At 42.2% G+C, this 21,846-nt stretch overlaps 1 protein-coding gene across 2 annotated transcripts; it reads right to left on the bottom strand.

Moving 5' to 3' along the window:
* Window positions 1-1,686: 1,686 nt before the first annotated feature.
* LOC131690109 (inositol polyphosphate-4-phosphatase type I A) lies at window positions 1,687-21,243 on the bottom strand. Of its 2 annotated transcripts, XM_058975643.1 has the most exons (11): window positions 20,990-21,243; window positions 20,597-20,868; window positions 20,349-20,441; window positions 14,564-14,722; window positions 14,297-14,497; window positions 13,221-13,816; window positions 13,059-13,159; window positions 11,969-12,362; window positions 9,893-11,770; window positions 9,354-9,838; window positions 1,687-3,589 (listed from the first exon to the last, which is right to left on the bottom strand). In XM_058975643.1, the coding sequence occupies exons 2-11, from the start codon at window positions 20,712-20,714 to the stop codon at window positions 3,457-3,459; spliced, it is 4,158 nt and encodes a 1,385-aa protein (XP_058831626.1). In that variant the 5' UTR covers window positions 20,715-20,868; window positions 20,990-21,243; the 3' UTR covers window positions 1,687-3,456. The 2 variants fall into 2 exon arrangements, with proteins under 2 accessions (XP_058831626.1, XP_058831634.1); XM_058975651.1 differs by lacking the exon at window positions 20,349-20,441.
* Between the last annotated feature and the right edge of the window lie 603 nt (window positions 21,244-21,846).

Raw genomic sequence — 21,846 nt, 5'->3', positions numbered from 1 at the left:
GATGAAAACACACGGCAAGGCACAAATCCCCGACTACATACGGGGAACGTGCCATTTAAGCCAATATATTCTGATACTTGATTCCTGATGGCGTCAAGTACCTAAGCGATAGTTCGGAAGATTTTGGCATCTTCCGCGTATAGCAATTTTCCAGACTTGATACGACTACAGATATCGTTGACAAATAAAACAAAAATAAGCGAGCCCAGATGACTGCCTTGGGGGACACCTGTAGGTGTTCTGCTGAATGTGCTTGATCGAGTGTTTTCTATACTCACCAATGCCGAGCGATCAACAGTTTGACATTATAACAGTTTCTACCTTACCAACATATTTTTGTAGAGGTATTTCTTGGCAAGATAGAGGAGTATGTTCTTTGCTCCTATCACCGTCATTCCTGATGTCTCGACTGACTCCGAAATTGTTCTCCATTTTCCTGCGTCTGTTTTTGTTTGGTCAATGTTTTCTTTTTCTAGCAGGCGAGTAACGTTCGGAACCGATCAGACCAGTTTAAATCGAATTAGAATTTTAATTTGTTGTGTGCTTCTTTGAGGTTTGCTCTGTGACGATTTGTTTGAATATGAATTCTAAGAGCTTGTGATCGCTTTATATTGTTGAATGAAAGAAAACTTGATAAGAATTTGAATTTGCTCAATATGGGCTAATCATATCTTCAGACAGTATCGTGAGTCAAGTTTCTGCGAATCATTTGTCGCTCTCTGCCAAGTCGATTTTCCCGAAGTGAGCATTCATGTATCCTGCTATTATAAAACGGTTCCTCTGTGCTGATGAAAACCAAGTTATGTAATTCATGTATCGTATTTAATGTTTATTCTAATTTCCGTATTCTTTATGTATGTCGATATGATAATGAGTGGTTCGATAGGGTTTATACTGCTGAAAAATAATAGGATTAGCTGGTAGTAACATCTACTTAACACTAAATATAAACAAACATTACTGAAGGCATTTAAGTGTTGTATCCAACAATATCGTCGCGAATATCAATGTCCGGCTTTAAACGATTTAGCCCCACTGTGCGATGTCACGTTGAATGAATCCTGTAATTGGAGAGAATTTCATTACTCAGTTTATCAAAACAGCCAACCTTTCAGTTAGCTGGTCTTTAGAATATACTAACTTGTGAGGTGATGCATTTAAACCAAAGAATTTATGTTTTTTTAGCCCACGGCTCCTGTATTGTAGTGAGGTCCTTCTGACAAGGACGCTTGTGGCACCTTCTACGCGATGACCTTCACACCAAATAATTACTCTCTACAATTTTTTCCCTGACTGAAAAAGGCCAATAAACTAGGGTTAAAAGTCCGAAGGATCCATAACCTGACAAAACAACGTAAGCACTGTAGCGAGAGATGAGAAATTAAGACTTTTTGGTGGTATCCAACCTTTCTGGGACGTCATCATATCCCAGGTGTATCATAAGGGTTTGTGCATTGGCCCGGAGTCTCAAAGGTTGCTGGTTCGAATGTTGCCTCTGGGGGAGATTTTTTTCACATAATTGTTTTCGCTTCACTCACAATCTCGATCTGTTTCCCCGTTTCATACCACCAAAAAAGTCTTAAATAAAGGTACTGGCACTTACGTCATAAAGCAAATAAATGAATTATTTGTTTGATGAGAAATTATTAACATTCTTTCAAATTCCAACGATACAAACACGATTGCTAGTTACGAACTTTCATATTTGTTAATTATTTCGATTAATCCAACGATGTTAATCCGTCCTTCGACGCTGTACCCTCAACTGTTACTTTATTAGTGTTAATCGTATAAATGAATTGGGGGAAAAATTCCGCACTTTTTGCTCAGGGCAAGATAGGTCAATCGGTGTCCGTATAAATTATGCCTTCTTTGGTTTTAAACACTGTGCAACCGGGAACCGTTCCCGTGCCCTGTTAGCAATTGCTTCTTTTTCTTGAACGGATCTCTCCGATTACAAAAATTTTCTGCTGATCGTCTATCTATCCGAATTTTAAAGATAAGGGTCAAGCCGAACATGCGCTGTGCGTTTGATTTTTATTTTCTTTTAACGGATAATTGCTAACAAATAACTACCTTCCTAAAACTGTTTGTTAGTCTACTTTAAGATACCGATTCTAAGCTGAACATAATTTGGCACATTTTTCGAGAGGAGTAGAAAACTGAACTTTTGTCGGTCGCTTAAACAATTCAATCGCTTGTAACGACGTGCCGCTGATGAATAGTGGAATTGGAACAATGGTTTAGCTACATGTATCTGGTTGGTTATACCTAGAAGTCTATCAGTTTTATTTAGTTAGTTGATGTGTTTTCGTTTAAGTCCATTAGTAGAAACGGTGAAACAGTTATATGAGTAAGATTCGAATGAAAATTCCCTGTTCGTTATAGATGAGTATAGTGAAACTGTTTGATTAGAATAGGTTGGTTTACCTTACAGAATAAAACATATCAACATGAGAAATAGGAAAAATATAATATTCCTAACGTAAAATTAAACCGTCCAGTTCTAATCTATTCGCTTGAAAATTAATCAATACGTTTTATTGCTCTCAAGTTTACTTGAAACATATTCTTCTTTTTCGACTAGCAACTGATCTGAAGTTTACGTTGCGATATCTGCTCATGTTGATCCAGAAATGTTAAAGTTGCTTTTAGAAAAATTAAGTACGGTTATATGCCTCAGGGGCATTACTAGCCCAATCTACTATCTTTTTGTCATATAAATATTTTTCCGAAACAAAACGGTTATACGAAAAATCTACAGGGAAACTACTAATCGACCAGATTTTATTTTTAATCCATCCCAAGCAATCAAATTTCTGATCGCTTGTAAGAAATACCAATAAAACGAAAACAATGAAACAATTTTAGGAAATGGAGCAAAGTGGTTATTTGTCACAAACAACTAATTATTAGTGTTACAGGTTCTCTATGAGTATAGTAATGTTAAGTCTTGTTAATTCTCGTGCATCATTGGTTAAAACCCAACACGTAGTACATGAAACCTATAGCCAATCTCGTTTCGGTATTGTTAGTGCAGAGATAACCAAAGAAGAATCTTCAACCGTAGGGAATTACGTTTCCTCCGCTGTGTAATACTAGTTTAATAATAAATAGGCAAAAACTTTTATAAACATCAACAACAATTGGTACTTAATTTAACAAAAGCCAGTCTTAACCTACAAATCGACGTGATTGTGCCTCTCTCATATCAACCCATGCCAGTTCAACCGGAAAAAATAGAACTTAATTTTCAGTTTCGCGTAAAATACTGTTTCCGTCGTCCAGTGAGAAAAATAGATTTTTTTTTCTGTATGAGAAAGGCCTAAATATAAAACAAACTAGATCCTAGCCTCATGTAACTAAAACACTAAACGATTATGTTTACAAACAAAAAAAAATGTTAAACTCGGATGGGTACTGGGGGTTCCTCTGGTGAAAATTGATCGAAAGGCTTTACGATTGAACCTTCCCGTAGGCTCCCGCCGGGGGTCGATAAGCTTGCGGTAGTGACAGCACTTGCGGCAAGTTGAAGGCGTACTTCCGGAGACCGATGTTCTTCATGGTATTGTCCGAGCGGGTTCCTTCGCTGGTAGATTGAAGAAAGAAAGGGGAAAAAATAGAGTTTGTCAGTTCAACTGAAATGGGGATGAATGTGGGAAGTAGTTGTCATGTGTTCTGTGGGACTGATTCAATCGTATTTCGATTTTGGCCCATCAGTATTTGGCGCCGACTTGACACAAGATGAAAAAAGAAGATATTAGTGGGACCCCTAGATCTGAAGGAATCGCAGCAATCGATGAGCGTGCGTGCAATTTTTTTTTCACTCCGTCAAGTTAAAATGTTTATAAATCCAAAAAAAAAAATTATAAAATCACAGTACCAAATTTTTTCGTAAAAATCGTAATCACAGTGACAACACATTTCGGCCTGGTCAGCGTCTGCTAGTTTGTAATCTGTTCGAAAGCTTCGAGCACGTATTTAATTGGCTACTAGATAGTGTCCAAAACCCTCAAGAAAATCCAGGATTGTTTAAGAGACCATTGCGTCTGCCAACCAAGTGGCAGTTTTGTGGGCCACATCGTCATCGAAATGAAGCAATCGCTTTCTGAGACGAAATAGTCAATCTGGATTCTTGATGATTACGAAGCTACTCTCGGTGCTTGAAGAAACTTCTAGTAGCGGAGAACTGAGCTTTCCGATTTATTTATATATAGTTATTTTTGTGAGCGTGGCACATTTCATTCCCCTTTTGATATTGACATTCCTCCTCACCCAGATCTGGAGACAGATTTCAATTGGTTTTTGGCTGTCTACCAAACGCAAACGGTAAAGTCGTGACTTTGTCAACAGGTCGTCGAGCCTGATTTGTGAAGCCTTATACTGTAAATTAATTTTTTTGCCTGATGGTAAATATTCTGAATGAAAAAGAACTTTGCCTCGAAATGTTTCGCCTTTTCCTCCATCGACTTATTTCTGAAAATAAATTTCCCCGATTTTCCAGGCTTTTTTCGGGTGTTGCAATAAACTTTTCAGAAAACCGTTCATGGGTAAAACTTTGTTTGATGTGTTTCAATTCAACCTGTATTACAATGTACATCTCCATCTTTGTTCGGTTACAACTGTTTCACTAAAATTATCAACCTCTTCCAACATGTTTACTTATCTATTAGCATCCTCCAACACTTTTCGTTTGTTTGCCTCTAGCTCTCTTGCATCCGCTTCACATTATCGCTTCATTGATACTATTATACCGGCCATCTCAGCAGCTTTCTTACGGCGTTTTTTGGTTCGATGGAAAATGGCATTGAGTACAACTGATTATGCTTTCTTGTAAACATTCGGCGTCGTCGGAAACCCCACACTGGACATTGGCGTTGTCATACGATGGATAACATATCATTTTAATCACAGTAAGCAACGCTCTACCGTCTTGTTGAGGTAGTAACTCTCTCCGGAAGCGATTAAGTCGGGTTTCTTGTTCAAACCGCTTCTTCACCATGTTGACATCTGCAGTTATGACAGCTGTATCCAAACCGGGTGTATATCAGTAGAGCTGAACTCATCATTTTGAACAACGCTTTTGGCATTTCCTCACGTCCCGATCGAAAATGAAGAACGTCCTTTTCTTTGCGATTATGAGTTATTTTCAAGATATTGCTTGCGTATCAAGGCTTAATATAATTTCATTCGGTGTTAAATAATTTTTCTCTTCCTTCATATTATTCAGTTTAATATGGGAAGTTTATCGTTCACGTTCATATCCTCACCGGTACTGATTTCTTGCTGTTCACGGTCAGATGCTCTCAATTGTTTCTTGTTTCTACGGGTCGCTGTTGGAAATCCGTCTTCTACGAAATTTGCTTCTTTATTGGTGATGTTGGTTGTTGCGTTGGAAGCGTTTTTCGTAGTCGTAGTTTCCTCGCTATTGATTGATTGGGTGGCTGTTTGTTTATTTATTTATTACTTCGTCTTTGGCGAATTCTGCAATACAGACTGTTACTTAAATTAATTTAACATTTACAATACCAATACATAACAAAACGAGTAGTCGAACAACATGCAAAGGTAACAATACAATATTTCAAACTAAATGTCATTCTAAATTCAGCGCTGCGGGGGCTCCCAAATGTCACATTTTTCATGAAATTGTCGGAAACAGAGTCCTAATGACCATGTTGATGAAGATAGTGCTGTTTTTCCTAGCCTCGCGTCAATTCCTACTTTGAATGAAATGAACGGTATTAATGCCACGTCCTTCAGGTACGAGTTTCTTCACAATTGCAGCACTAGTACCAAGTGATTCAGCGACCAGAGTTGCAATATCTTTCTCACTCACTGTGTTCTTGACACGAGTAAAGAAGAGCCAGCAAGATTAGTAGAATTACTTGACGCCGAAGAACCAGCAACCCTACACCCTTGTTTCAATCGAGTGGATGACATTTGCGGGATGGATTAAGCTAGAGGTAAACTTGTTTCCGTGGACGAAAATCGTGAACCAGCCATTTCGGTAATCGATTAACGAATTGCGGCGATTTCATGTTTCATGTTCGACACATATTCGATTAAATCAGCACTGAATTCATCTGTATGAGTATTCAAATCGACAGCAACAGTGACCGCAAGAGCAGGGGTCAATGAAGTAGCACCGGTGATCGCTTCGCGTTTAACTCTAAAAGCCCGCATCTTGCGAACGCCGTCCATGATCATCGTACACGGGGTACACATCCACCAGATATTCTTGTACCTGTTGCAGCAGGTGACTTCTGCAGGAGTCAGCACATTCTGCATGATAATTATTCTAACAAAATCCATCACAAGAAATAATTACCTCTCCGGGCGTGATAGGCAAGGCACATTCACAGCAAAACATCTTCGCGACTTTCTCTTGCTAAGTACTGCTAGTATGATTAGGTATTCGACTGTATAGAATCGTTAGTGTCGAATAATAGCAAAAACGGATTGTTCGTTTGAGCGGGCGAAAAATTGGCTTTTTATCTTTAATATCACCACCGATGTAAAATATACGATCCGAAAAACGGTGCACTATAACTTGCATAAGCGAAAGACAAACAAATACGTTATGTAAATCAATCACGCGACAATTTTCCACGAAGAATCGATGGCAGCTCGGCCGACAAACAACCGATCGGAGGGAATACACACAATCAACTGATCAACTTGTGGTTTATCTGTAGATGTCGGTGGCCACTTGAGTTGTCTGTAGTTGCTTCGGCGCATGTTTCTGCCCAGAACATGTGATCAGCGTTGTTCGCTTATAGGAGACGCCATCCAGTGTCGGTGATGTGCATTCGGTGATAATATAAGAGGGAAAATGTTTAGTCACTCGCATGATATTGCAAATCGTTTTATAGAAAAAAAAACATCCGATGGAAAAAATGTTGTGCCTACGTATTTCGGCCACGAGTGTGCGAGCATTACCGGGCAGGTTCTTCACAGCATCGATGAAGGTTTTCTCAATATTTTTTATTCCTATTCGTATTGTGCCAAACCGGCGACTCAGCTACACGGAGTCTTACGTTCCATTGCCAGATTTCCTATAATAATTGACTACCCAGTCTAGTTGATCGTAGAATCCGCATGTCGTATTCCAGGAGGCGGGCCGGGTCCTGACAGCGGATACTGGAAATTGCGCCGTTTAAATTTCTGTGAATGAACGTAGAATGTCGTTAGAATGATAAACACTGAATTATTACTCCCAGGACTTTGAGAGAGAGAGCCCCTCTAAACTTCTCAGGGAAGGCTTCCGAGTGCGTACTATTGTTCAGATAACATTTGTTTGACCCGCTATATTTCCGAATTGGATGTCACTTCAATCTAATTTCTATTGCACTTTTCACTTTCTTAGGTTATTCCTATCTCGCGTGCCGATAGTGGCATTACAACTGTGATTGATTCGAGGATCCTTCTGCTGTTCACGGTTTCGTCGTTGCGCGTGTAGCGGCTACAGGCTCTCGTTATCCGATGTATCGTTACGTGCAGAAGGACCTCGGCAAGCATACTTTACTGTGCTGGATGTGGTTGTGAATCCAGGAATGTAATGGCATCGACGATGATTCCACGACAGCCGTCGTAACTGTACAGTGTCTTTTATAGCGATTTGCGGATCTAGCACGTTCGGGAGGTTTTCAAGGGTATACCGAAGGTTCCTAGTTATCTGCTTTCCTTTCTTACGGTTGAATTTCTTTCCATTCCCCTTTCACGCTTAATTTTTTCATCTCTTATTTACTCTTAAAACTTTCCAGCTATATAGCTATGTTCATTCTATTTGGTTTGGTAGATACCAGGCTATTAGCAATCACTGCCAAATTCCTTCACCTCGAACCTCAACCGTTGACCCTCTTAATCGTCAACACATTCCGCCCCACTCTGCCCCTATATCTGTGTGGATATCGCTACCCTCCACAGGCGTCTATTTATTTCGATATCCGCTACCACTGGTGCGTGATGGAAGCTTTTGTATGCTGAGGATGGCTGCGTGCTACGTGGGACTTGAGCGAGCTGCTTATCGTCAGATCACAGATCATTTTGAGTAAATGAATGGAGGCTTTGTGGTACCGTATGGAGATCTCCATCGACCTAAAGCACTTCAGTAACGACAAAGCACAATAGAGTATAGGAATAAGGTGCCGACTTCCCGCTGGTTTCTTTTTCCACCTCTTGTTTGTTCCCATGATTAGTGGCTCCTGTGCGCATGGATTTGCCGAGACAAAGTTAAAATTCAGCGTGTACTCTCCGGCTTGATTCTCTGGCGTCCGCCTTTCAGGAACTGCAGATGCTTCCAGCGGGGCAACCAAAAATAAATAAAATCCCGTCCAGCCGAACAACACTATTTGGCTGTAATATTCAGGTTCTTCTTCTAGCAATTTACTTTAACAGCGAACCGGCACCTGTGCATCTCTTATCCAATGCACACTGGACAATGACTGGCAAACCCTACCAAATGCACTAAGTCACTCGAGTATGATCTTCGATGTGTGTGACTGTTAGTGAATTCTCACCGAGGGCTTTGTCACTATTTTGGGCCTGGAGAAACGGGAGAATTGACCCAGCAGAGAATCTGTTTCGCCACCGGAAGGATCGACCAGCTGAACCGAACTGTTGCAAACGGCTTGCCTCCATCTGCCCTGAAGCACGCGTTTTTTTGATTTTTGCAGCTTGCGCATCCGCATGCCTTCAATCGTCCAAGTCCTTTTTGCTTCTGTACGTGCGATTTTTTTACGTTTGGAAGCTCCAGTGTTGCCGTCATACCGCGACTGTCAAATCCAACGCATGTGGGGTGCATGATGATAGATAACGGAGATGCAACATGTATGTTACGGCTATAACCAAAACGTTAACTTTCTGCAAAAGCTGCTATAGCAATTCAAAGAAAACCAACTGACAACCACCCAAAAAGAAAATAACTCAACAAAAATAGAAGGAGAGCATCATGTGTATCAATAATGGGGCCTATTCTCACAGTCACGTCACTTGGTGACTAGAACAAAATTTCCTTCTAGTCACTAGGTGACGTGACTGTGAGAATAGGGCCCAATTTGTTTTTCGTTTGACATAACGAGTAACCCTCTAGTACTACACGAGCTAGTACCCCTTCAACCACGGGAAGTTAATCTCGGGGAAAGTTGGCGCAGCCGACTCATCTGCACACAAATACGTAAGTTCTGCAAACGCAAACTCTAACATAGTAAAGTAATAGATACTGAACCCTTCAGCACAAAATGTTTCAACTAATTTTCTCCATATGGAGAAACGTTTATCGCTGTTTTTCCGCGATAATCGGACTTGGTCCAGCTGATATTGGTTAAATTGATACTAAAAAAACCACTAACCTCCTCATCGTATCCAACACATTCTGCACGTTCCCAGCGGACAGATGGAACTCCTGCTGCAGCACCCGGCACTGCTCCATCGTCACCGCCATCGAGGTCCGATCTTTGGCACTTTTGCACGAGGTAAACCGCAAACCCTGCATCGCCCGCGTGATATCCTCGGCCAACGTAAGAACCCGATAGTTTTTCGAACAGTTCGTCCTCAACTGTTCCTCCATCTCGTTCAGCAGCGCCACTACGGCATGCTCCGGAACCAGTACCTCCTTCTGCTGAGCGGTTGCCATGACCGTTTTCGTCGGAGTATCCAACGCTGCCGAACACGACGGATTGACGAAATTAAATGGGATCTTTTTGTAGCGGATGTGGTACTGCTTCAGCCGGTCATAGTTGTCCCAGTTGGATCGATGCTGTTCCTTGGTGTAACCAAGCGTTTCCGCTAGCGTTGCCTTCTCGTTGATGCCGATGTTGAAGAAAACTGGAGTTATCTGAACGAAAAAAAATTGTAAATAATCGTCAGTAATTTATAAGACAAAGCATACCTTAAAATTCACAGTTTCCTTCGTGGGTAGATGACAGAACACCGACTCCGGAACGGGTAGCAAAACTAGCAGCGCCTGTCTCGAACCGGTCACCCTCGGCACGGGAACCGCCTTCGAATCCCGCTGGATGTTACTCCGAACCAACGTGAAGCGAACCGAGGCAAGATCTTCGATTGCAACACTCATATCACCCCACATATCCGTCTCGCTTCCGTACAGTGACAGCAGTCCCTCGAAGCAAGCCAACGGACCCAAACTGCATAACAAACTGATGTAGTTCTCGGTTACATTCTGTCCCCACAGTTTCGCCATTAGCGATGACACCAGAGCTGTCAGAGCTTGTGAGAAACATACGTCCCTCCGGTACATAACGGTCAGCACTGAGGACGTTTTCTTCATATCCTGCTGCAACCGTTGAACGGAATGCATGAGACGAGCCGTCTTCAGCAAGCCATCCATAGCTTGCCGTAGTTTCTTCATCGATGGCCGCAGTTCAGAGGCCCAATCGGTGGTCAGCGAAAGATCCAAACCGTCCGTGAATTTATTACCCTTCTTGACCTTTCGCGTTACCTCACCGACCGCTTGGGTTAGCGCAAGATTCAGATCTTTACTGCAAAGAGGAGGTTTCCCCGACGGCCCCGGAAGCAGATCTTTCGGTAGAATGCCACTTAAACTAGCCGCTGACGAGGATTCGGGTATTTCCTGTTCCTCGCTAGAGCAGGGTAAGGATAGTGGCTGACTGGTGACGACATCCGGTGGAATTCCACCGAACGGGACACGACAAGGCTTGACGGTCGAGCTTCCTTTCGGTTGCCGCAATCGTACGGCTGGACTCCCACAACGACCGCACAGAAACTTCACCTTACTAACCAAACACATCACACTGGCTTCGATGTTGAGCTGCGTCAAATCCAACGGTTCCGGTTCCTCCGTCGGCCGATAGTAGTTGGCCGATGGGCTTGAACTCATCGCTTTCGTGTCCAGAAAGGCTCCGTTGTGCCCCAGGACGATGGCGGTGTTTTCAATGAGATACCCTTTCTCGTCGTACACATTCGACAGCAGTTCGGTTTTGTTCTCCAGCAGTTGATTGGCGGACAGCGAGGAATGGGTCATTGCTTCCGGGATAGCTTCTTCGGCTTTTTCCACCTCGGGGGATTTGAGGGGAGGGTCTGTTTCGAGTGCGGAACTGGTAACTTCTCCGTTAACGTCGAAGTGGGTTTCACTGAATTTGAGGTCCCCTGAAGGGGTTTCCGAGGGGGACGCCTTGCTAGATTTAGATTCCGTTGGGGTGTCCAATGGAAGGTAACAGGCTGCCGGAAGTGAGCAGGACATTAGATACTCTTTCGATTTGCTGTTGTTCATCTGATTGTAGGTGCTTTGGATGGTCGCAATGGCGTTGATGTCTAGCGCCGAAGGCGACTTGGATTTTGTGGTGGTGCCGAAAGCTCCTAAAACTCCGGATTTGCTGGTTCGTACCTGAGGCCACAGATCCGGAGCCGGTCCCATCGGAGTGGCAAAATCTTCCAGCTCAGGACTTTTCAAATCGAGTGCCCCTAGCTGTTGGGTAATCTTTCTGAAGGGAGACATTGGGATGGAATGACCGGGGGTTCCGCCAGCGAGACCTTCAACGGCTAGGGTCTGTTCATCGACTATTCGGTTTCGTTCGATGAAGCTGAAAGCTTCCTCTACCATCGTGGGTTCCCAGATGTTTAGTAACGAACGTGTTTTGGTCATCATTTCATTGCACAGAGGAAGCATCCCTTTGGGATTTTTTGATTTGGCCAAATACAGTAGCTGGGACATTATTTCTACAATCTCTTTCCGGAGTTGTTTGATGGCTTGTACGGCGTCGTTCGCCGCTGCTACCCGTTGACTGACCTGTTGGGAGGAGGGTAAAGAGTCACGGATTAGAACACGACTCATAATCGGAACTTACACCTTCTATTTCAACGGACTTCGCAACCGATTCTTAGCGTACAGGACAATTGCATGGGGTAATACTACGATACTACTGACAGTGAGAATCCTGCCTGATTCGAACATGTGACAACTGACCAATAATTTAGTTAGTCTTACCCCGTTATCCTTGGCGGAGGAATCCATGATCTGCTGCATCAATTTGATCAATCCACCGGTTTTCGATTTGCCCGAATGTCGCGTGAAGGCCCCCACGGTGATAACGTCCAGGATCCCGGCCCGCTTCAGTGTATCATTGTGAGCCCACATTCGCTGCAGGTGCAGATTAACCGGTGCGAACTCGAGCGTTTCGTCCTTTTTCTTGCTGCTCGCCTTGAAGTACTTACCCTGCTGTTGTTGCTGCATTAGAAATTGCTTCGCCTGTGAGTAGTCTTTCAGCAGTTTCAGGTGTTTGTCGAGCAGTTCCATTTGGCGGTTGCGCCATTCGCCGCCCAGTTCACCCATACCGGAGATCTCCTGTAGGAGTTCCTTTTCCCGGGCGATCCAGATGGAGCTACATCGGATTGAACAATGAATCAATTTATAAGGATATGCAACCCAATACCTAAGAGAAGTTGGATTTGAATGTTTCGTGTTCCACTCGTCAGTAACTGACACCAACTTGCTGCCAGTTACGAGGTTATAACCAAACTAACACCAAATTGGTGTCGGTTATCTAGCTGACGCCAATTTGGTGTTAGTTTAGAGCAAGTAAAGGCGCTATAACCTAGGACCAAAGAAGTCACATTAACCTTCTTAGCAAAGTCACTCCCAACGATTTATTATACATATTCCCTTCAAACTGAAACGGTCGGTACGGTTGTCCTCGTTTCTTCCTCCTTTAAGATTCAAAACAATTCGTTAATTAAATTATTCATTAAATGAATAATTTTATTGCCGTCTATTTTTAAAACATCTTCAAACCCAACTCTGCACAATGGGCCTGGCCGTTTTAATATTTGCGACATATGGAAAAATGCTTCAAATATTAATATTGACAAGAAAAACACTACAGAATAACTGCAGTGTTTTCCAGGCTGCTTTTCAATACTGGCTGTGTAAGGGTTAGAATAGAATAGAATGACGCCAATTTGGTATTAGTTTAGATATATCTTCTAACTGGCAGCAAGTTGGTGTCAGTTACTGATGAGTGGAACACGAAACATTCAAATCCAACTTCTATAAAAAAACATGTTTTGAAATAACTTACAGCAGCTGTTGAGGAATGATGTAGCATAGCTGACTTTCGAGCATAAGCTCCTGGACGCTGATGTCACCGCCTAGTCCGGAGTGCAGCCGATACGTATGGATCTAAAATTAAAAAACCAATTATACCTTTGAACTTATCTAAAAACAACCAACCAAAACTCACACTGGGATTAATAAACACCACCGACACTTTCGAAGGCGGCGGAATAAACAACTTAACCCCCAGCTTCGGCGGCAGCGACTGTGACCTCCGGTGTCCGATAGCCTGCTGGTACTGATGCTGCTGCTGCTGATCCAATCCCCCCGTTTTAGCCGGTGACCGTGGAGTCCTTCGCTCCAAATCCGGTGCACAGCTGGCAATCGTAATGAAGCCAGCATTAGATCCGCAGGTGCTTTGCCCCCGCAGTGGAATCCTCAACCGAGACGTATCGGTAATAACCCCGAGAGCCACCTCAGCCCATCCAATCGGTACGGCCGTCTGTGTTACCTTCTCCCGCACGTCGTACGCCGTAAATCGAATCAGCGATTTCGCATTCAACCCGTCCCCGGTGCGAAACGTAATGGTACAAATGAACTGCGGATTGGAGCTTCGTTCGATCACTTCGGTACGGCCGTACTTTACCCAACCGCCGCTGCTGGCGGCTCGGCTGTTCGATGTAACCTGAACGACGACCGACGGATTCGGTGGCTTGCCGTTACCGTCGCACAACAGATTATCGCAGGAGATGACCGATTCACAGATCGGAATTTCGGCGAGATCTGCGAATAAAAAGACGGATTTTCGGTCAGTCATCGGTGATGGTTTTCGGTGGAGTGAAGATAACGCGTTTGTGAGGTTATAGGGTAAGCATACAGAAAAAGATAACTTCTACTGATCCCATGAAGAAAGACGTTGTTTAGAATACAAACAAAAAGGTGGAAAACTCTATTATGGATGACGAGGTTAAATGATAGAAACATAAAAACAAACGTTACTGATAACGACAGGTTTACCGCTGTGAGGCAGTAGACTGCTTTTGTTTATTGTTATTAAAACATTAGTAAATAAATTCAAAAAAAAAATTGAAACGTGTCAAAACGACTTTGATCCCTTGGTTGCCATGGAAATGCAAATAACAATCTAATTTTAAAAATGCTGGCACTTGTCTTTGTCTACCAATTATTCTACTATTTTGCGTCAACTAAAATGAAATCCTTCACCGACCGATTGACCAATCGGTCAAAATTCAATCAAATCACCTATCTCCTTGCCGGTCTGTAGACGCAACATGTCCACGTCTACGTCGTGGACCAAGCCACGTTTCTTATCGATCTGCTCCCGCAGGTATTTCAGCTGTGCACGTTTGACGTCGTAACCGGCTAGGCCGATCGACTGCATCCATTCCAGTCGTTCCTGGTCGGTGTTGGTGGCGAAACGCTGTCTCAAACCGTCCTCGAATTCTGTTGAGTGCGTATGAAGAGAATTAAATTATGTTAATTTTGAAAAAAAAAATCAAGAATACTTACCGAGGAAGAACACGTATCCGTCGAACTCCTTCTGATCGCTGTGTCTAACGCAGCGGTACTTTTCCAGTACGATGCATCCCTGTGGTTCCGAGAACGGGTCGTTGCCTTTGAAGTAGAACAGCAGGTTCCCGCGCAGTCGGCACCACTTTTCGAGACTTACTGAAGGGGGGTAGACGGAAGAGATGTGTAGAAAAAAATACTTAGGAAAGGTATGCTTTGAAGCAGAATTTGCAGCGTCCAGTAACTCAAAATGAAAGCTTTTTCTGGTTAGTACATAGCACGAATATGAGGTTCAATTAATAGTTATTTAGCTTTTGAAATGATAAATGATACGGGTTTTAGATCAATCTAAGATTACTTTTCTCCAAAAAAATGGATTAAATATCATGTAAATAGAACATAGTAGCATATATGATAGCGGTGTCACTTTCAAACAACTCTTGCCTCTGGCATGATGGTTATGCGTTAGCGTTAGCAATCGAAGTAACCTGTGCGTAATTTCTGATTTATTTACTCGAACATCTGTCAGTTATAAAAAATTTGAATCGTGTCCAGGAAAATTCACATTTTTATTAGAGTTTGTTGAGCGCAGCTTTAAAAGGTGAAGATATGTGGAAGCCACGTTGCTAGGCACCGACTCGCTTGTTTATATTGAGAAAAAACTGAAATCTGAAGGGAAAATTCAAACGCACAAATGAGAGTTTCCGAACATTTTCCTTTGGTCATCTGAACATTGGCAGAAAATTTTAAGTTTTGTTAGTAATCGATTAAAGTTTCGCGAGTGTTTTTGCAGTGGTGTGTGAATAAAGTGCATTTGAAAAAGTGCAATGAAAACGAGAAGAAAAAAAGAAAAGAAACTCCAAGTGAAGATGGGTGATATTTTCGCACAAAATAGGAGCTACAGATGGCATTCCGTCAAAAGCTCGGATTTATTGTATAGGAAAATGTTCTAGCTTCCTTAAGTAGCAGTTTCGTGGCACACCAGCAAGGTTAGTGAGTTGAAAAACGTATTTTTATATTTGCTCATGTCAGATACATGGTTAGGCAGGGGAGAGGGGTGTGTGCGGCGTAGCAGCTATGTTGTGGCTCGCATGTATAATGTCCTTAGTCGTCAGTGAAAATTGCTTCCTTAAATAGAGTGGTAACGAGTTCCAGGTAGAAGTTTCATACACTAGAATAATTTTACGCATGCGGGTTGATGTAAATGAGACAGAAAGGCCTGGCTTATTCGTTTCGTCGAACTGAAGTGTGTTGCCTGATATAGTCTCGATGGATACATGCATGAAGTGGCATATGCCTTGTCGATAGTTTTCGAGGTCGCACTGTGTTTCCAGTTGCGTACCGGCGTCGGAATCCGTATATTGAAACCTATAGGACGACTTGAAGCAGAAGCAGTAGTATAGTATAGATTTTACAGGTTTTTATTGATGCAGCACAATATCCACCAGGCGTACGTTTTGTTTTGGTTATCTTTATTATGATCGCCAGTGAGTATTATCTTTCCACACAGCGTTTCAATAATAAAAATAATCCTTATTATCCTTCTTTACATCATGAGCTGTTCTTTCGAATAATATACCGTTGAATTCAAAAAATAGTCAATTTTATCAAGTTTCACAAATCATCTTTGCCGCATAACCGAGACCAAGATGGACACAGACACGCCGTTTTAAAGCGGCGGCCCCTCACAAGCAAACCTGTTATATACCTGTTCGCCTGGAACACTCAAACTTAGGTGCTATGAATTTGTTTAAATTCGCGATGTCGGACAGCACGTGGCTTGAGCTTGACGATGTAGCGTAGCCAGTCACATTAGACGTAAATGTTACTTATCAATTTGTGAAGAAAAATAAAATAAAATAATTTTGGACTTTGTCACTACAAGCTTCTGAAATCGTGAGACGAAGTCGAAACGCACCCATGACTAAAAGTTCGGATTTGTGTCCTTCACGCACAAATACTGGTTTTACCAAAAATTTTCGCCCTAGTGAGAAATTTTGGTGTTTACCCAATTTTTCTCCTTAAGGTGAAATATAGCATCATAGTGCTTTCGCATAGGCCTGCTAAGCCAAGACAAGTTTCGGCTTCACTGTGTCTTATCGGCATAAACAGAACTTCTGCTCGGACGGGACATCACGTTTGACCAGTCATTCGATCGAAACACGCAGTGTATTTTAGTTTTAGGGATTTAGCGTCAAGCCGGCGCTAATCTATCCCGACAAAAAGTTAGTGTCGGTTTCTGATGAGACGAAGCAGAAATGCTTACTTAATGCTCGTCCGCTTCGAGGTGCTATGCGCCATCTGGTAACATCCTAGCAGTCAACGTGGTATTACTAACATCCACCCTTTTGTTTCCCGTCCCGTCGGGCAACGATGATATGAGCTTACAAGCAGAGTTTTAACAACCAATTTCTCTTTCAAGCACTGTCTTCAAAAAACCATGTTGTAAACTGAAGCTAAAGGGAAGTCGACGGGAATCATAACTATGCACCTGATCCGAGTAGGCGTTTTCACGCAGTTTTTTCTTCTAAACTCGTTACCGTTATCGCAGCTCAGAGGTCGTTGCCTGAAGACATGACCCTAGAGCACTCTAGTTAGAGTGTGGCCAAGAGGCCATGACGTATCCAAACGAACATGAAATTTAACGTATTTCTATTGTGTATACGTCAAATTCCATGTTCGTTTGGATACGTCATGGCCTCTTGGCCACACTCTAACTAGAGTGCTCTACATGACCCTTTGCTGGTTCAAGGAATCCAGGATCAATCTGCAATAGACCAGTAAATGTAAGATGTGGGCAATTGATAGAACGGGACATTTGCTTGGCGAGACAGCGCACCGGCTTCATATTTTTATTTGTGTTGTAATTGGCATTACTCTGCTTGATCTCGGTTGGATAGCGTCGCGTCTGTTATTTCGACTTACAGATGGATGATTGAATAGATTCATTCATGTCAGCATCGATTGAGTGCTCTTTCCTTCCCCATGAACTTCACTCACCTTCATCTAAGATTCCCCGAAATCTCTCAAAGGTGCCTACACGACAGTCTTCCCTGTCCTAAGCCTCTGTCAAGCCTCGCGTCAAAGGATTTCCAGACGGATCGGTTGATCCATTTGCGGTCTACTTCGGGCCCCGTAGAAAAGCCATTAAAAATTACTCGAATTGCGAGGTAGCGGACAAAACGGTATTAATAACGAAATAAAAACATCAAGGTTTGCGTTGTCTAACCTGAAGCAAGCAAACGCGCTCGCTGGAGATGAGTTCTGCACGGTAGAGTACCGTGTATATGTACCTTCACAGGACGTGGAAATTGACGGTGTGGTCAACAATCGAGTCCTAACTTTAATAATTTGTTGACGCATGAAGGTGTTTATTTCAATGGCTCCGGGTTTTAGCCGGAAATAATAATCGAATGTGAGAGATTGTGTATGGTTTTATTTGAAGGCGATAAGAAGTTTTATCCTGCATCTGCAACTTACGTCTACATTGGCAAGGTCCGTCTACCTGTTCATCTTTTTGTACGAAGGATCATCAACTGCCTCAAATGTAAACAAAAGGGTCATGCGACCACCTACTTTGGAAATAAGGCACGGAGCGGTAAGCAGGTTCCTGAGGAAATTTGTTGCCCGAAAGAGACTGAAAAGTGACTTTATTGTGGTCATACTAAGGGATACAATCAAGCGACAATAAAACGCTCTAGCCGCTCATAGGCAGAAATTCTTAAATTAACTAAACCGGTGCCGCCCAGTGAAACCCATTCCGAAACAGGTTCGGTACTCTGAATGGAGTCAGCCTATAGATTCCAGCTCAAATGCATTTATCTAGAAAAATGATATTTTGTAGTCTAGTGAGCCAGACTCTGATGAACCCTAGTCAGGACCGTCTCTTGCTCAACTAGAAAATTTTAGGAAAACAACAGGAGGGAATCTCCGATATCAATGGCAGCGATCATTTGCCAATCATTGTTTTAACTAAGAATGTGATGAGCCGCGTGGATACGATAAATGTTTTTTTAATGTTGCAGCCGATGCACAGTGGACGACGAGAATCAATCCACCTACTTGATCGCTTAGGATTGCCAGCTAAGTATTTTTATCGATTAGATTCGTTTTTGTTTTTTGTACTTTTTTCGCCTTACTCCTTTTTGAAAATTTGAGGGGATGAGCAACGATTGGACTCGCCAGAGACAGAAGATGCTCTTCCGATGTAGATCCACCTACTCTGCTCCGTCAATCTCTAGTCGCCCTCTCCCCACGTCAAGCTTTACTAAGATCCGCTGATCCTTGTGTGCTGCTCGTTCGGCCCAATAATCAATCCTTAAATAGCATAACTGTTCCGCGAGATCAGATAAAATATTATCCATCTGTCAGTGACCGATTTGAAACAAGCTAACAATATCACTAGCAGTATTCTCTTCACGATAGAGTATCTCGTCTACATTCCTTCTTGATATGTGTAGATCGACGGTGTTGTAAATAATGCCGGTTTAACCGACGAACGGCCGCTTGAAGAACCCTGACCTGCAATCAGTTAGGATTTTGAAGTTCAAGAATTTGCTCTTAAGGACCATCGAAGATGGGAGATTCCATGCATCATTCATTTTGCGTGATGCTGATTTGCTGTCCTAAGCTACGTAGAAGTGAAGGGTGTCGTCTACTTGTTCACCAGTATTGCTGCCGGACATGAATTGTTCCAGCAACGTTAAACGGGCCACCTACTGTAGCTATAAGTAGTGCTGCGGCAAATGTGGGGAGAATCAGCTTTCAACATGTCCAATGTACAAACTGCGCACGAATAAACTGAAATTATCCGCCGACGGTCTAACGCAAAAATGCTTAAACGAACTCCGTTTGACACCGAAAACATGTACGCTCATACGTAAACACACTTCCTGCCGACTGATGATAACGCCTGCTAGGAAACTTTAGGAAAATACCAAATTCAGGCTTACCGGAGCTTCTTTGTAGATTGTCACAAACAATAAAACAATACATCAATAAAGAGAAGCTACGTACCAGAATTACATCCTTGTTTGGGTAAATTGAATTACAACCAGGAGTTCCCGACGCTTTCTAGGGCACCAAAAAATGCAACCAGGAAAACGGCCTCCGACCAGAACTCGTATTGGACGATTGCAATGCTCAAAGTTGGGATTGCAATCTAACTCAGACTCGGAATCACACAAATACGGCATTAGAGAACTGCCTCAACTGATGGAATCAATCGACGATATTACAGAGCTGGCATACATTATAAAACATGAAGCATTGGTGAAAAAATTTTGCAATTCATTCATATGTTAAATTATAGATTGTAAATTTGTCCCAGGGGTTTATGATCCGTTCATAGAATAAAAATCTGTCAAAAAGTTTCAGAACAAATTCAGTTTTCAACAGATGACCAATAATGAAAGCCATACAATTTTTTAAACACTGAATCTGGATGACTAGCTGAATTACGCTTGAGGGTACCTTTACTAAATATGGTTCTATTAAAAATGGTAATACAATGTCAACAAGTTGTTAGCAACTACGTGAAACCAAACCGTGAAAAAGTCTACTCAAAGCCAATCCCGTGATAGTGCGTTGTATTGTTAGTTTACTCGCTATACACGACCTCTATAGTTAGTATGGTTACGCGAGGTGAGAAATATTTACAGGTGACTGACTGACTGGATGTCGCTGCGCGAACTTTCACAACTCGAGGCTTGCCGAGCGCAAAGTATACGTATTAGCTTTGCCACCGCAAACCGACAAACTGTCTAAAAAACTTCAAACAACGAACCTTTCGTGGTCCCACCAATGCAACTGAGCGATTTATTGCGCTTTGGATGATTCTTACTTCCCCCGGAGTGGTTGCTGTTATTGGCCTCTTCGTCTAAATGTGGAGATTATTTTAAAATTTGATAAATGATATTTTGCATGAATCTAAACCTTTCAGCGAATGAAGACTGAGAACTGAGAACGACATTCATAAACATATCAAATGAAATGATTGCAGGACATCCATTGGAAAACAATACGTTCACATACCTTCAGTCTTCCTGAAGAATCCCTCCTGCTTTTCGGTTACATACAGGGGTCCCTCCTTGTCGAACTTGTTGCTCGGTTGTCTGGCTAAAGTAATCAGTTCCTGTTTGTTGAATCTCATCGCAATCTCGACTGGTACGTGTTTTCCTTTTTTTCGCTCGAAGGCAGTCAGCCGCCTTCAACAAGGTACCAGCACTTAAAAGTAGGACAACTCCCTCACTTTGTCAAAATATCGATCGACTTTGGTGCATGATCTTTGTCGGGCATATCAATTTCTGTGAAAATAGAAAACATTGTTTAAAAAAACATTCGGCTTTGCCAATAAATGTAATAAACACAGTCAGGTCCCAACCCACTTCCGACCATGGACGATCCCATTTTTCTCTGTCGACATACCTTTGAGCGAAAGTTTTTAGTTTGCCTAGTTTTCCGCCTCAAGCAAACATTTTGCACAATTTTCACTTGCAACAACGCACGGGGCACAACTGGAGACAACTTTTGCAACTAATTGGGACAGCTTGCGGTCCCGGAATCGGAAATAATTCGAGTTTATTTTTTACATCCAAATTTGACTGTGGGTAATCAGAGGAAAAAATTGCACTCCCTGTTTTTCAGACTGCTGCTTCCACTTTACTTCACATCCATCTGCCGCACCAACACAAGGATGATGATAGTTTGACAGTTCATTGCGTGCGCAATGATTGTAATGAAGGAGGGGGATCAAGACTCAAGAAATGCAAGGTTGCGTGGTCTGTTGGGAAAAATAACGGTTTTAATATTAAGTTGAAAATAAATATCAACAATTAATTCGATATTAATAATATTCCTATCTGCTGTTGAACTGTATCGTTTACGGGATGCGGGTTAGGAACTAATGCATTTCAGTCTCAAACTTCACCTAACCAAATACATATTTGTATTTGTATTTGACCTAACATCGAATTATTGTCAAAAATTCTGCCCCACTAGCTTTTATTTTCGTACGCATATATTTCACCTTACATATGATTTTTTTTATTAAAATCGTATTTCGGTCAGGATTTGGGATCTTTATCAATTTTCTCTATCACTGATCACTGCTAATTTTTGTAACCAAAACCACCTCGGCTATGTGTATCGGAAATTTCCATTTAACTCACTAGTGTAGCTACTATAATAGTATAACCCTAGGGGCAGATCTCTTGTGATGCATTTTTAAAAATCAGCGAAATTAAATGCATTTATTTCCATCAAAATAGAAATTCATAATGTAT

The sequence above is a fragment of the Topomyia yanbarensis genome, chromosome 1 (assembly GCF_030247195.1).
Source record: "Topomyia yanbarensis strain Yona2022 chromosome 1, ASM3024719v1, whole genome shotgun sequence".
NCBI classification, from domain to species: domain Eukaryota; kingdom Metazoa; phylum Arthropoda; class Insecta; order Diptera; family Culicidae; genus Topomyia; species Topomyia yanbarensis.
Note: the sequence above shows the minus strand (reverse complement) of the source record. Positions and strands in the feature narration are given on the sequence as shown.

Bases quoted from the DNA above. Each gene is read 5' to 3' on its own strand.
- LOC131690109 (XM_058975643.1), bottom strand. From the start codon at position 20,714: ATGAGATTCAACAAACAGGAACTGATTACTTTAGCCAGACAACCGAGC. The intron at 14,498-14,563 runs GTAAGTATTCTT...CGCACTCAACAG, and splicing joins CGGATACGTGTTCTTCCTCG to AATTCGAGGACGGTTTGAGA. The intron at 11,771-11,968 runs GTAAGACTAACT...TCCTCCCAACAG, and splicing joins CCTCCGCCAAGGATAACGGG to GTCAGTCAACGGGTAGCAGC.